The sequence below is a fragment of the Pelophylax lessonae genome (assembly GCF_965119305.1).
Source record: "Pelophylax lessonae genome assembly, chromosome: 1".
Lineage (NCBI taxonomy): Eukaryota > Metazoa > Chordata > Amphibia > Anura > Ranidae > Pelophylax > Pelophylax lessonae.
The window spans coordinates 10,484,941-10,500,970 of NC_138768.1; the positions used below are offsets into that span (position 1 = coordinate 10,484,941).

At 45.4% G+C, this 16,030-nt stretch overlaps 3 protein-coding genes across 3 annotated transcripts in view; 1 reads left to right on the plus strand and 2 right to left on the minus strand.

The window, feature by feature from the left end:
• The window catches only part of LOC309568028 (uncharacterized protein), a gene marked incomplete at its 5' end in the record, with an annotated part of 253,557 nt that extends 245,818 nt beyond the window's left edge, over positions 1–7,739 (minus strand). Inside the window, 2 exons of the mRNA XM_082273602.1 lie at positions 7,269–7,439; positions 7,728–7,739. Coding sequence (XP_082129728.1) covers positions 7,269–7,439; positions 7,728–7,739 — 183 coding nt within the window. The remainder of the gene's footprint in view (positions 1–7,268; positions 7,440–7,727) is intronic.
• Positions 1–16,030, plus strand: part of LOC309563394 (uncharacterized protein) — a gene marked incomplete at its 3' end in the record, with an annotated part of 732,657 nt that overhangs the window by 703,913 nt on the left and 12,714 nt on the right. The gene's annotated exons all lie outside the window — the stretch shown is intronic.
• Positions 1–16,030, minus strand: part of LOC309563383 (uncharacterized protein) — a 797,887-nt gene that overhangs the window by 671,231 nt on the left and 110,626 nt on the right. Inside the window, exons 3-5 of the mRNA XM_082267777.1 lie at positions 9,088–9,211; positions 8,875–8,972; positions 8,589–8,795 (exon numbers count right to left, since the gene is read on the minus strand). Of these exons, the coding sequence (XP_082123903.1) occupies positions 8,589–8,795; positions 8,875–8,972; positions 9,088–9,211 (429 nt within the window). The remainder of the gene's footprint in view (positions 1–8,588; positions 8,796–8,874; positions 8,973–9,087; positions 9,212–16,030) is intronic.

A 16,030-nucleotide genomic window follows, 5' to 3' on the forward strand; every position in this document is an offset into this window, starting at 1 on the left:
CTGCTGTCTCTTATAAACTCTGTTTGCATCATCACTTGTCTGCTGCCTGGGCATCGCTCAGTGATGATGTTGCAAACCTGACTATATATACTGTATCACCTTATGGCTTTCAGATCTTGACCTTGCATTTGTGCTCCAAGGTGCATCACTGCTAGCAGTCCTCTGGTCTCTGTGGTTTCTCCGTGCATGACTTGGCTTGGCTGACGACCTTCCTGGCTCTGGATTCCACATCGGCAGATGACCCCGCATCAGATGACGACCCAGCTTTGGCAGACTACCCGCTTCTGGATTCTATCTCGGCTTGGATGACTACCTGTTTCTGGCTTGATCCTGGCTTGGATGAATACCCGCTTCCAAACTTGAACCCGGCTGTTCTAGATTTTGCTCCTCTCTCTTGCTGTGTGTTTATTATTGTTGCATATATAAATCACTTTATTTTTCCTTGCAGCTTTGTGTGGTCTGGTTTCCTGGCACCCTGACAACTGTACTGTCACCATTTGAGAAGGCCACAAGGATGGTGGGCCATGACTATGCATGCATCAGTGAAACTATCCCTGTTGTGTTCCTGCTGGAGCAGACTCTGCGTGGCATTATAAGCAGGGCACTTAAGGCAGAGCAGTGGGAGGAAGGGGAGGACTTTCTTTATTTCTCAAGGCCCGCTTTAAGCAGACACCATTCTTGCCATGCCGCAGAACACAGAGGAGAGGAATAGGGAGGATTCTGGCAGTTTTGGAGGCATTGAAGCAGACCAAGACATACATGAACCCTTAACAAATGGTTTTCTATCCCCAGAACCCTTGTACATGGCTAAGAGGAGGCAGTTCCAGATACTGTAATCCTTAGTGACCTTGAGGAGTCTGCTTCCCAAGCCTGTGCAAACTTGTGGTGCATAGGCTCCCTCATTTTTCAAAGCCTGCAAAAGGACCTGAGAATATGTGGCATCAAGGAGTAGAATCGCTATTGGTTGTCAAGCCTTTTTGACCACCGCCACAAGGGGAAAGTCTCCTAACTCAGTCCATCCCCACAGAGCAGAAGATGAAATCTCTTGAGGACACTTTGAAGAGGAGTTTATGTAATGCCTTTCCTGACTCTGGTAGGTTACAGTCTGGTGGAAAACTTAGTTTTGAGGCTTCTGTTGGTCAAGAGAGAAGGGGGCCGCCTCAGTGATGCCATTCAAATTTTTTTTAGTCCTCGGCGCCCAGGGCTGTCAGCTTCCACATCCCATTGGCAGCGTCTTCATGATATGGTGGGAGATTATCTAGGGGTAAACACAGATATGGAGAGCTTTCCAGTTGACGATCCACTGGGTTACTGGTTTATGAGAATAGCCTGCTGGCCAGAACTTGCCCAGTATGCAAAAGAGCTGCTGGGCTGCCCTGCATCCAGCGTGCTTTCTGAACTGGCATTCAGTGCTGCTGGAGGTTTTTTGACAGTTAAGAGAGCGTGTCTATCCACAGACTCCATGGACCGGGTTACATTTATGAAAATGAATCAGTCCTGGATTAGCAGCAGCTATCAAGCCCCTGATGCCGATGTTGCTGATTAAGTGCTTTCTGGATTTCAAATCTCTGAAAGACTGTCTAGGCTGCCTAGCTTTGTGGGTGTTGATTTAATCTGGAAGAAGTTTTTTGGTGTAGGTTTTATGGGCACAATTAACACACAAGGACCAACTTTTTTGCACCTGTTTGACAGACGCATATTATTTCAATTTTTGACAGCTAGGCCAATTCTTGCTTTTATCAAGAGCACCTCTATAGCAGGAGTGTCAAATTCATCAGCATTACGGTTGCATCTATCAGACTATTTAAATGTATTTACTCTTTATCATTAAGTAATTGCCTCTGTATTCGATTATTACTGGTTTAATTAATAACTAAAGCCTTAAGCTGTGAATGCCTGGTGCATACTAGAACGGAGCCCACTTACACTCCTGAGGGGGGTTCAGAAACAAGCATTTCCATGGTTTCAAAGACAAGCACAGGATCTGCAGGAGGAGCTCTGTCCTCCTCTCTGTGGGATTGCTGGGACAAGGTGAGGCAGAGATGAATGGGGTGCTGTAGCTGCAGGAGAGGTGTGAGGGCCATATAAAATGGCCTGAAGGGCCGCATAGAGCACATGTGCTCTATAGGGTTATGGTTTGAAGGCACCACTGACACCTAAAGACCAATATTTATGCACCTGTTTGGCAGGTGCATATCATACCAATTTTTGACAGCAAGGCCAATTCTTTTTTTTTTTTTTTTCAAATATCACTTTATTAAGATTTCGGGAACTGAACATACACAAGAACAGTATAATTAATACAACAAAGGAGTGTGTTTCACCAAGATATAAGTTCTTAAAATTTGAAGATTCAAGACCTGGTCCTTCTCCTAAGGAGATTCCAAGACTGGATTACTTTTTCCCCTTCTCCTCACTTCTTCTCTTTAAGCAAGGCCAATTCTTGCTTTCATCAAGAGTACCTCTGTAGGGTTATGGTGTGAAGGCACCACCGACACCCAATGTCCAATTTTTCCGCATCTGTTTGACAGGTGCATATCATTACGATTTTTGACAGCAAGACCGATTCTTGCTTTCATCAAAGTACTGCAATAGGGTTAAGGTGTGAAGGCACCACCAACACCCAAAGACCAATTTTTCTACACCTCTTACTTCTATCCAAAGTCTGCGAAAGAGACACCATAAATTATCCAACAAATCTCTATTCTTGTTCCGAGTGCACTAAATTGTGGCCTCTTGACATACAGTCTGGCTCCCCAAGCCATTGTTTATAAAATAAAGAAAGCTTGAATGGAAAATGTCATTTTTTTGGCTTTATGAATGTCATTATTGCTGCAGCAGGTTCTATACATTGTACAGATGTGCCACTTTATTGGCAGACTAAGGGGACCCCCCAGGCACTATATTTAAAGGAATTTTTCATTTTTAGTGTTGTTTCTCATTTTTATGGTTTCACTTTAAGCATCAGTAAATCACTGCTCATTTAAAAATTATGTTTTTTACATACTTTTTATTCATTGATACTCGTCCCCCAGGGCAGTACCCGGACCCCCATAACCATTGTATGCCCAATTACTTGCATATATAAGCCTTCAAAATAGTCACTTTTGATTTTTCCAGTTCGGGTTCCATAGACTTCACTGGGGTTCATTATTGGGTTCCAAATCTTTGTGATGTTCGAAAGTTCTGCCACAAACCGAACAGGGGGTTGTTCGGTCCATCTCTACTCCATTGATGCTGCTCACTAGGGATGAGCTTTGAGTTCGAGTTGAAACTAACTTCGATTTGAGCATCAGTCGTTCTATCGTTCGTCGAATGAAGAACAAATGTGCTTCTTTGCGGGAAATTTGAGATCCCATAATGCACTGCGCGCGCAGCATGTTATGTGATTGGCCAAAGCATGCACCCTGACGAAAAGAGGGCAAGCAGCCTCTGTGGCCATTGTGAAAAGTGGTGGTCACAGTCGACATAGTGCATCCTCTGCAGGCAGGGCACGCCCGTCCTTTATTTCCGGTGCTGCCCGTGTTATTCAGCCACAACATGTGGAACAGTTGGTGGGGTGGATAAATAAGCCGTCCACATCCTCCTCACCTCTGACACACACACTCACAGTAGTTTGCCTTCCACCGCAGCTGCCAAAGCGGCCCGTTCCAGAGGCTCCTTCTACACAGCTACTCCTCCTGTCGCTCCACCACCATGCATGGAGGAGTCACCTGAACTATTCCATCATAGTGTTAGTGACATACTGCTGGAGGATGCGCAGCAATTTGAAAGCTGTGATGTTGGTTCCCAGGTTGATGAAGGGAATAACGTGAGCCTAGAGCAAGGGGGTGACAATGACGGACAAGAAACCAGCAGTCATGTTTCCACAGCTGAAGCATATTGCCAAGGTTGCTCCAGTGATGAGGAGGGAGGGGATGATGAGGTCACTGACTGTACTTGGGTGGCTGACAGGATAGAGGATGAGGAGGACACACAACTCCAACGAGGCAGGATGTGCTCCAGGGGCTGCCATAGCAGTAGCCAACCTATTGCGTTACAGCACAGGGCTCCACAGGTGCAGGGTGCTGCAAACTCCCCATAGACTCACAAAAGTTCATTGGTGTGGGCTTTTTTCAGCACATGTTCAGTAGACTGCAGCGTTGCTGTTTGCAACATCTGTCTAAAGCGGATCAAGCGTGGTCAGAACACCAGCCGCTTGGGCACCACATGCTTGACAAGGCATATGAGGACCTGCCATGCAGTCCGTTGGCAACAGCATCTGAAAGAGGCACCAGATCAAAACAAGCATACATCTCCTTGCTCCTCATCTGTGATCTCTGACCCAACTATACCTCAAGCCTTCTCAAATACCAGCATTGAGAGGGATGATGGTATAGCAATGAGTGCCACAGAGACTTGCACCTAATCTGCTAGCAGTACACCACCCCTTGACTTAAGCAGCAGGCAAATTTCACTACCCCAGTTTTTGAATCATAGAAAGAAATACTGTCACAGCCATCCACATGCTCAGCGTCTTAATGCTAGCTTGGCCAAATTGCTAGCATTACAATGGCTGCCTTTTCATTTGGTAGACTCTGCTCCCTTTCGCGAATTTGTGGAATGTGCTGCACCACAGTGGCAGGTCCCAAAAAGGCATTCCTTTTCGCGTAAGGCCATTCCGGCTCTCTACTGCCATGTGGAAGGTAGTGTTTTAGCCTCGTTGGACAAAGCGGTCAGCAGGAAGGTGCACATTGCTGCTGACTCTTGGTCCCGCAGGCATGGACAGGGATGTTACAGTTTGTTCACGACGCACTAGGTAACTCTGCTGGCAGCTGGGAAGGATGCAGGACAGGGTTCGGTGTTGCAGCTTGTTTTGCCACCATCGCTCCAAAAAGCTGGTGCTGGTTCTGCCACATCTGGCTACTCCACCACCACCTCCTCCTCCTCCATGTCCTCTTCTGCTCAATTATCCTTTGAAGCAGCAGTGCTCCCTAAGCGTTCAAGGGGCTACGCAAGCAGTTAGGCTAAAAGATGCCATACTGTACTTCAGTTGGTCTGTCTAGGGGATAGGACTCACACCGGTGTAGAGATTCTGATTCTGTCAGCTCTGAAGGGGCAGGCTAAGACGCCACGACAGGTTGAGCCAGGAATGGTTGTATGCGACCAACCTTCTCTCCTCCCTCCAACAGGGACACTTGACACATGTTCCATGCTTGGCCCATGTTCTGAATCTGGTGGTGCAGCATTTCTTGAGCAGATACCCATGCTTCCAAGATCTCCTGAGGCAGGCCAGAAAAGTCTGTGGCCATTTCCGCTGTTCGTTCAATGCCAGTGCTCGCCTATCTGACATTCAACGGGAAATCAACCTGCCCACCAACTGCCTCATTTGTGACATGCCCACCAGGTGGAACTCAATGTTAGCAATGCTGCAGCTGCTGCACACGCAGTAGAGGGCCATCAATGAGTACCTGTGTGAGTATGGCACAAGGACAGGGTCAGGGGGGCTTGGTTTTTTCGCCACGCCAGTGGCTTTTGATAAAGTATGTATGCATCGTCCTGTCACCATTTGAGGAGGCCACAAGGATGATGAGTCGGGACGACGCATGCTTTAGTAAAACTATCCCTCTAGTCTACCTGCTGGAGCACACACTGCATGGAATCATGGACAGGACACTTGAGGCAGAACAGCGGGAGGAAGAGGAGGACTTCCTTTCCTCACAAGGCCCCCTTTATGCAGATATCATTCCTGCAGGGCCACAAAACACACAGGCGGAAGGAGGAGGAGGAGGATTTCGGCAGCATGGATGTAGAGGATAGCATACAGCAGTCTTTAAGGGATGGTTTTCCGAACAGACATTCAGTGCTGCTGGAGGTTTTGTGACAGATAAAAGAGTGCGCCTGTCCACATACTCTGTTCACCAGCTGACAATTATCAAAATAAATCAGTCCTGGATCAACAGCAGCTATTAAGCCCCTCAAGCTGATGTAACTGATTGAATTTGCTAGGGATCTGGCATCCCTTGAAGACAGCATCTGCTGCCTATCCTATTCCTGAATCTTGATTATACTAGCTTACAAAAATGTTTTAACACCCAAGGCCCAATTTTTTGCACCTGCCCAAATCCTCTGGTCCTTTCGCAGACTTTGCAGAATCAGGGAGCCCATGCAGTGTAAGTTTGAGGAGGCATGGGATTCTGAGTCCTCTGGGTCACTAAGGATGGCATTGTCAGTAGCAACTTCTCCCCAGCCACGTACAACTCCTGGGGTTTCTGGGAAATGACAACCATCCCTTGAAGACTGTTGTATGTTATCCTCTACATCCATGCTGCCACAATCCTCCTCCTGTGTGTTTTGTAGCCCAACAGGAACGATATCTGCATAAAGGGTGAAATATAGCCATTATTTATCATAGCTGGGCGAATATTGGTCACATTCATTCAACTAATTAAAAAAAAAAGTCCTTTTTGTGAAAGCTTACACCACAAAATGTATTCAGCCAATGATAGGTAATGACTCAATTTTTATTTTTCTACTTCTTTTAATGGCCAAAACGGTACAACACTTCATCCATGTCTTTGGTGATCTCTGATCTCATTATGAACTGTTTCTTACATGATGGAGATCAGCCATGGAGTATATCTGAGGTGTATTTTAGGGTGTGCTTCTTCCCCACATGAGAGCTGTGATGTCCAACAACATTCATATAGAAGACATTTTCCACACTTAAGGCACTAATACACCTTGAGGGTTGTGTGGGATCTCTGATGTACAGGAAGACAGGACTTCGGTGAGGAACAATTCCCTCACTCAGCACAGTAAAGTGGCTTCTCCCCCGTGTGAGATCTTTGATGTCTGTGAAGATTGGACTTCCGTGAAAAATATTTTCCACACTCAGGACAGGAATACGGCTTCTCCCCCATGTGAGACCTCTGATGTGCAGAATGATTGGACTTCTGTGAAAAACATTTCCCGCACTCAGAACAGGAAAGTGGCTTCTCCCCCGTGTGACATCTCTGATGGCTGTGAAGATTGGATTTTACGGAAAAACATTTTCCACATTCAGGACAGGAATACGGCTTCTCTCCCGTGTGAGATCTCAGATGTGTGTGAAGATTAGATTTCACTGAAAAACATTTCCCACACTGAGGACAGGAATACGGCTTCTCCCCTGTGTGAGATCGCTGATGTGTATCAAGAGTGGACTTCACTGAAAAACATTTCCCACATTCAGAACAGGAATATGGCTTCTCACCTGTGTGAGACCTCTGATGTGTTTGAAGATTGACCTTATATAAATAACTTTTCCCGCACTCAGGACAAGAATACGGCTTCTCTACCATGTGAAATCTTTTATGCTCATTAAGACGGGATTTATAACGGAAACTTTTCCCGCACTCAGTACAGGAAAGCCTCTTATCTATTGGAAGGACGGCACCATCACTCACAGTCTGAGGTTCCTCAGGATAAGAGGAATACGATGGTCCATCTACAATGTGTGGTGCCGGATGGACATTTGAGGAAGTCGGGTTTTTTCCTGGACTATATTGTGTGATGTCCTCATCTTCTACTTTACAGTCTGGAGACAAAGTGAGACAATCCTCTAAGGTTTTCCTCATCTCCCGTCCATCTACTAAAATATAAATAAAAAAATTATTAAGAGATATGAGCAATAACTAGAGTTCCAATATCTCCCCTGTTTTCTGCAGACAGATATAAATTTCCAGATGCCTTATGTTCCCCAATACGAGCTCATACATTGTAGTTTCTATCCAGCAGTGAATGGACTTGACATGGAGCTGCATGCTCAGATGAGGGTCTGGTATGGACTGTGGGACCCCAAATTTTTTCTTGTTTTTTTTTTTAGGGTTTCCTTAAAATCCATACAAGACTCATAATATTGGTATTCAGTAATTAATGGAAGCTTATGTGTTTACAGGAGACAGGTTGCAGAGGTCCCACACCACTGCCTCCCATCTCCTGAGACTGCACACAGTGACTTGGGTCGGAGACTATAAGGACATATCCCTCCACCCAGCAAACAACAGAAAAAGGAACCCTGGGAAAATTGTTCTGTCAGGGATCTTACTAGACCCGGGCATGTCCCATGAGCCTAGATCTAGTAATGCCTATGGTAAAAATCAAGATTTCCCTGCCAATTGAACCCCAGAATCTCCATAAATCCACTCTAGACACATTAATTGTGTCTGCAGCACAGAGAAGGAAGATTATCAGAGAGGAATACAGGATGGGGAACACGGCTCAGGAAAGTGACCAGGGTATTATAGGCTGATATCACCCAGTCCTTGCCCTACTCTGGGCCAATCAGTGAGCAGTATGGGTAGAGGAATGTATTTAGTGTTAAAGACCCACCTGTGCTGATCTCTGTAGGAGTGTCCTCCTCTATAAATGTCCCCGTTATTCCATCCTCCTCCATAGACTGCTGATCATCCTTAAAATACCTCTCTTCTTCTTCTGATTTAACCTCAAATTCTATATCAATTGGATCTCCACTCTAAATCGAGAAAATGAGAGAGAATAGCATCTGTAAAATATAAGCTTTATTATTGTGACATCACATCTCCATGAGCCTGTGTTTTATAACCAACCTTGTAACAGTGAGGGATGGTGTGATCTTCCTGTGTGGAATCCCGGGAATACAGAGGATGGGGACATCTCTCTGGTGGGTTCCTGGTATTAGGTGGCTCCATCATATCCTTGTGTTCTTCTGAAAACTCCTCCATCACTCCATACTCCTCATCCTCCTCTTTATACTCTTCTTTAACAACAGTGTTATCATCCCCGAGGATTCCACTCTGAATATATAATAAAACATTCATTGTTACAAACATGCTGTGTATAAATCAGAGCTACGAATAATTATCAATCATCTACCTGATGGTGGTGAGGGATGGTGTGACATTCCTGCATGGATTCCCGGGAATACAGAGGACGGGGACATCTCCCTGGTGGGTTCCCATTACTGGATAAATCTGTAGGAAACACACACACTGACTGAATACATTGTTTCTATGTGTTTATCAGATGATGGGGATCTAGGTGGAGCCTCCGTACTGCTCTCTCCTTTACAATAAAGTCTCCTCTTACCCGGTGATGTGAGGGGCGGCTGATTCTCCATCATGACGTCCTTGTAGAGATCCTTGTGTCCTTCTAAATACTCCCACTCCTCCATGGAGAAATAGACAGTGACATCCTGACACCTTATAGGAACCTGACACACACAATGATACAGTCACCATCCAGACACATCCCTTGTCTGTTACTGGATAATGTCCCAGAATTCCCAGCACCGCTCACCTCTCCTCGGTGATCTCTCTGGTGACTTCTAGAATCTTCTCTTTCTTTCCTAATTTCTCTATTCTCTCAGGGAGGGAGGTGGAGGCAATGTGATGGTCATATGATCTCCAGACTTCACAGTAGGGAAACTCTAAATAGGAACACAAACAGTAAATGTAAATGAAATTCCCAGAATCCTCCTCACCTCTCTGGTCAGGTCTGTGTTTTAATAATAGAGATAAAAGTGATGTCATGTGACCTCCTAGAATCCTCCTCATCTTTTCGTTCTGGTCTCTATTTATTAAAGCCCCCCTTCAGGCTGAGGTATAATTTACCTACGCAGTCTCCTTCTCCATAGGTTAAAAGCTTGTCGTAAGCAATTCTGGCGTTATTACATACAACACAGGACAAACCATTCTACTTTGCTTTGGGAAGATACTAAGGTCTACCCACATCCTAAGAAGAAAGCCAATTGGAGGGACAATGAGGGAGGAGCTGTGAGGTCAGTGTGATGTCATAGGATATTCTAACTCTGGATAATCGGACAGCGGTAGGAGGAGCTGTGATGTCAGTGTGGGGTCAAGGTGATGACAAAGGACACATTGACCCTAAATAGAAGGACATTTGGATGAGATTTTATGGGCTCTCTATAGGAGTCTCCCGTGCAAACAAAAGCATTGTTCCTGGGTGTGTTCTTCCTTTCCTAAACTGAAGAGCGAACTTTGACCTTTACCATACAGAAATATGTCAGGAATCTGTGAAAGTAAGCTCTCATGTGAGCAGGTGACGTGCGGAGGAACGAAGTGTAAATAGCAGAAAAGTTTCTCCGGAGTTCCTAATGGTGGGGATGGATTTTGCTCCATGCTGGTGCCAAGTTTCCACCCTCCAGGGTCACTGCAGGTGTGGAGAAAAGCTGTGTAAGAGGATATGGAGGAGAGATGAGGAGGAGATCCAGGAATCAGGACAAAGGTCAGGACAAGCAACAGACGAGCGCATCCAAGAGATGAAGCCGGGGTCACTACACAGAAAATCAATCCAAGGAAACAACAGGCAGGACGAGGATTAGCAAGAAGGAGCTCAGAGACAAATAGAATATTGCTCAGCCAATGGGAGATTATCTCAGCATGACTTACATAATGAAGGAGATGAGGGGGAGGGGGAGGGGAGGAAGTCACTTAAGGTGACCATAGATACATGGAAATTCAGCTGGTTCAGCAGGGATCGGTCACATTTCCATCCATGTGTGGTCACTGCCGGATAAAAGTCACTCAATCAGCGGCTGCAGCCAATAGCTTCGTCACTGATCTGTGTATTCTGAGAGCGGAGGAGCGCCCCCCATTGTCAGAATACAATAGTGCAGTGGGGAGGATTCCCCCATCCCCCTCCAATGTGTGGATGGAGGAATCAGTTCAGTTTCTTTCACTCATCCCGCTGGCTGAACGATAAAACTGAACCATGTATGGCCAGCTTTGGAAGGAAGACATATTATTCATCAACTGATCTCCGTGAAGGGGTTAATCTAGGTTTCCACACTATATATGTGTATATCATCATCTGCTGGAGATAAAAGACATCACAGTGACTATGGAGGAAGAGGACGGACATGACGGGGAGTTACTGGGTGTAAATAGAAAATAAGATCTTATTACCTCCTCTGCTGCCACTTCCAGCGATGTCTCCTCTCTACTTCCTCCCGACTCACCTCTCACCCGGAACTTCCTGTCTGTACCTGACATCACTTCCTGTCTGTATTCCATAGAGACTTCCTGTCTTGGTAGAAGTGATATCACCACCTTGTGGAGCTCAGAGGAACTGCAGCCCTTAGAAACATCTTGTAGTGTGAACACAGCCTTGTGCTGTGTGTGTATGTACTGTATATCCTTATAGGTACATAGTTGCCAACATTTAAAAAAAATTTCCAGGGACACTTTGCAGCACAGCTATCAATTACCACACCCACTTCCCTGAAGCTCCGCCCACTCTGCATAGTTAATCTCGCCTATTTATCAAATTATAGGGTCTACTGAATATAGAGAGAATTACAGGAAATTAAAAAGGGAGTTTCAAACTTAAGGCCACAGTAGCAGAATTGGAATAAGTCTCCCATTCAGCTGCACTTCTTCTGCGTAACATTTATGGGCAGCCTGATTAACAGGCGCTTCCAGGGACAATATAAATTACCTGGGACAGGCTCCAATTTTCAGGGACTGTCCCAGGAAAAAAGGGACAGTTGGCAAGTATGTAGGTGGGATCATCTCCACTCCCACCAAGGGGGACAGAAATATATTACTGCTCGGGGGGGGGGGGGGGGGGTCATTTTGGCACCTTTGAAGTAGTACCTTTTTGTAGTAAAATTGATTGCAGATTTAGAAATGTAGAACATCTGTTATATGGATACAAAGAACCCCAGCCGAGAGTAAAGGGTGGAAATGGCTCCTGATCCCCAGATTTGGGCAATTATGTCACCAATATAAAATTTTTAAAAACCCGCGCTGTGTGCAACAACTCAAATACCTACAAAAATAACTTCTACCGGACTGCTGCTGTAACAAAGGTAAGTATTCCCTTTATCAACTAGAAGAGCGTTATGTGTCACAGCGCTGTCCTATTGTGTGTGCACATAAATGATCACAAATACACTAAAATATGTGGATACATTCATATATAAAGTGCTAGGGGCTCAAAATAATATTCTATGCAGATCTACTGCTTCCACTTTACACCTACTTCATTGATCTTATGGTGTTGATCAATAAATTAAGTAAACTAAACCATCTTCAAATTCATATACAAAATAAAGTGCTTTGTGCTCAAGATGTTGTTCCCTGCAGATTCACTGCTTCCACTTTACATCTACTTCGTTCATCCCATAATATTTGCTGCTATATTAAATAAACCAAAATCCTGTGCAAATCCATGTAATTATACAATATTCTGTGTTTAACATAGAGTTCTCTGCAAGTCCACTGCTTCCACTTTGCATCTACTTCAATTAACCTACTTTGCTCTAAAAAAGTCCACAAATGAATGAAAAGTTGATAAGGTGAGAAAGTTCCCCAAACTGTGCCAGCTGTAGTGTAGCCACGCCTTCTTCCACCTCTTACACACGTGATGGTGAGGGCGCCCCCTTAGTAGTGCTTCCCCACTCACCAGAGCAATATGACTCCCAGCTTTTCAGCTACCGGAGTCACAAACATCCTTCACACTCTCCTCACCTCCGATGGCGAAGGAGCTGGATCCTCCTTGCTCACTCCTGCAAGTCTGCTGTGCTTTCTGTCAGTCTCCCCCCTAGATTCGGCTTCCTCCTCCAACCACTGTTCCAGCAGGAGCTCCGCCTCTTCATACACACTCAGGGAGGAGAGAAAGGGGCGGGATATGAAGCGGGTGCCTCGTATTTTTTTCCCACTTCCATGCCAGGCTGACCGAGTCTAATCACTGAAGGGACAAAGTACCTGCCAGCAGCTTCGAAGGAACCCTCTCCTTCTTTTCATTGTGCAGTGAGTGAGAGGAATTCACAGACACTTAGAACCCTCCCCTGTTTCTCATTTGCAGAAAGAGTTAGCCAATCCAGGGAGGATTGCAGAGCTGCAAAGGACTCTGGGATGTGTAGTTCCCAAAATAGGTGGATCCATTCTAATCACTGGAGACAGGACTACAAACCCCAAGATTCTCTGGCAAGGAAGGAAGGAATGAAGGGGAAGGCAGTAACCACAAGGCAGGGGAAGAGACTGGACCTAGGGGAGAGGTGTTGCCTCCCAGGTCAGTCCATTGCTGTGTTCCAGAGGTCCAGCCTGATTAACTGGTTGCCGACCACACACCGCCTATATACTGCGGCAGTGTGGCTCTCCCATAGTTGCAACATTTAAAAAAAAATTCCAGGGACACTTTGCAGCACAACTATCAATTACCACACCCACTTCCCCAAAGCTCCGCCCACTCTGCATAATTAATCTCGCCTATTTATCAGATTATAGGGTCTACTCAATATAGAGAGAATTACAGGAAATTAAAAAGGGAATTTTAAAATTAAGGCCGCAGTAACAGAGTTGGAATAAGTCTCCCATTCAGCTGCACTACTTCTGCATAACATTTATGAGCAGCCCCAGGCGCTTCCAGGGACAATATAAATTACCTGGGACAGGCTCCTATTTGCAGGGACTGTCCCAGGAAAAAAGGGACAGTTGGCAAGTATGCTCTCCCGGGCAAACCGACGTAGGGGTACTTCGGTCGCGCGTCTGCAACTAGGGGGCGAGCGTGCCAGCGGGGAAGCCGATGCATGGGGCAGGCGGCTCTGATTGTCGTCTGCCACCCGCGATCGTTCCCCGCTGAGAGAGAAGAACGGTCGGATGTTGTAAACACAGCTGACCGTTCTTCTCTCTGGAATGATCATAGAGCTCCTGTGATCCTTCTATGTAGGATCTCTATGGTCATTCCACAAGCCACGCCCCCCCACAGTTAGAAACACGCCCTTAGGTACTCATTTAACCCCTTGATCACCCACTTTGTTAACCTCTTCCCTGCCAGTGTCATTATTACAGTACCAGTGCATATTTTTGCACTGATTACTGTAGTAATGTCACTGGTCCCCCCCAAAAGTGTCAAAAATGTCAGTCAGGGGTCCGATCTGTCCACTGCAATGTCGCAGTCCTGCAAAGAAAATCGCAGATCGCCGCCATTACTAGTAAAAAAAAAAAAACTATAAAAATGACATAAATCTTTCCCGTAGTTTGTAGACGCAATAACTTTTACGCAAACCAATCAAAATACGCTTATTGCGATTTTTTTTTACCAAAAATATTTTGATTTTGAATTTTTTTTGGGGGAATTTCATATAGAAGAATGTGAAAAATATTGTTGTTTTTTTTTTTTTTTTTCAGAATTGTCGCTCTTTTTTTTGTTTATAGCGCAAAAAAAAATAAAAATCGCTCAGGTGATCAAATACCACCAAAAGAAAGCTCTATTTGTGGGGAAAAAAAGGACATCAATTTTATTTGGGTACAGCGTCGCACGCCCGCGCAATTGTCCGTTAAAGTAACGCAGTGCCGGATCTCAAAATATGGCCTGGTCATTAAGGGGTAAAATCTTCCGGTCCAGAAGTGGTTAAAGGGGAATCCCAGGTGCCTGCCCAGACACAACTGCATCGGCTGAGTGTATCGCTCCATTATGAGGTGACCAGTCGGGTTACCAGAAGAGCCGGCCTGTTCTAGGATATTCATTTGGGCCCTGACCACAGGATTGGTGAGAGGGCATTTTCCCATCTGCAGGAAACAAGGACACTGCATACAGAGTTACTTCACTTTGCCCCTCCCCTGCGAGAACCTGGGTCTTATTGAAGCCCTGTTAACCACTTTACCACCGGAGGATTTTGCTGTCTTACGTCCAGGCCACTTTTTGCGATTCGGCACTGTGCGACTTTAACTGACAATTGCGCGGTCGTGCGACGCCGTACCCAAACGAAATTTACGTCCTTTTTTCCCCACAAACAGAGCTTTCTTTTGGTGGTATTTGATCAAGAGTGTAAATTTTGAAAAAATAACAATATTTTTCACATTTTTTTATATGAAATTCCCCCCCAAAAAAATGTAAAAATCTAAATTTTTTTAAATTTTTGGCCAATTTGTTTTCTGCTACCTATGTTTGGTAAAAAAAATCACAATAAGCGTATTTTGATTGGTTTGCGCAAAAGTTATTGTGTTTACTAAGTAAGGGAAAGATGTTTTTTTTTTTAACGAGTAATGGCGGCGATCTGCGATTTTTTTTGGCAGGACTGCGACATTGTGGCGGACAGATCGGACCCTTGACTGACATTTTTGACACTTTTGGGGGTACCAGTGACATTTCTATAGTAATCAGTGCTATACATATGCACTGTTACTGTAAAAATGACACTGGCAGGGAAGGGGTTAATTTTATTGGAGAGGGAGGGGTTAATGTATGCCTGGTGCTTACTGACGTGTGTGGGGGGAGGTGACTGAGTGACACAGGGACAGATTGCATGTTCAGCTATGCTGAACCCTGCAATCTGTCACTGTTTGTCACTTAGGAGATCCGCCCGCTTTGTTTACACAAGCGGGCGGATCTCCAGACTCGATTCCCTGGCCCGACTTCCGCTGTGACTGAACACAGGGGGAGCGAGCCTCCGGCGGCGCGCGAGCCTCGCCCAGAAGGGGAGGAGTCCAGCGACGTAGGTCTACGTCGCTGGATGGAATCGAGACATTTTGCTGCAGTACAGTCCCAGAGACTGGTCGGCAAGTGGTTAAGCAGTCACAGTGTCTGCCTTGCTATCCGGATACTGCCACCATACCACAGTTACACTTTGCCAAGCAGGAATTCTAAGTGCACCAACTAAAGAGGCTAGCCGGAGATACAAGGCCTCATCCTTCTTCTTCCAAGGGACGGAAGTTATTGGTGCCATACGGGCACACACATACTCAGGGCTCTGTATATGTAGTATATGTGCAGTATAGTCTGACTAGGGAGTTAAGTCACTAAGCACTGAATTAGGTAGAGTGTTTGTAGTGGGGCCTGTGGTGTCAGGGGAGAGAAGAGAGAAGTCTGACATTGGAGAAAGTCATCCTTCTTCTCTCCTCCTGCCTGGACTCATAGCGCTAATTTGAGTAGAGGTAACCCAGCTTGTTTTATTCTGTTATATTGTGATTCATTGTTGTTTAACCTCCCTGGCGGTCTGATTATGTCAGGATTTCTGTGCTAAACGTGGTACATTGTTTTGCATATTGCAAATCTGTTGTTTTAT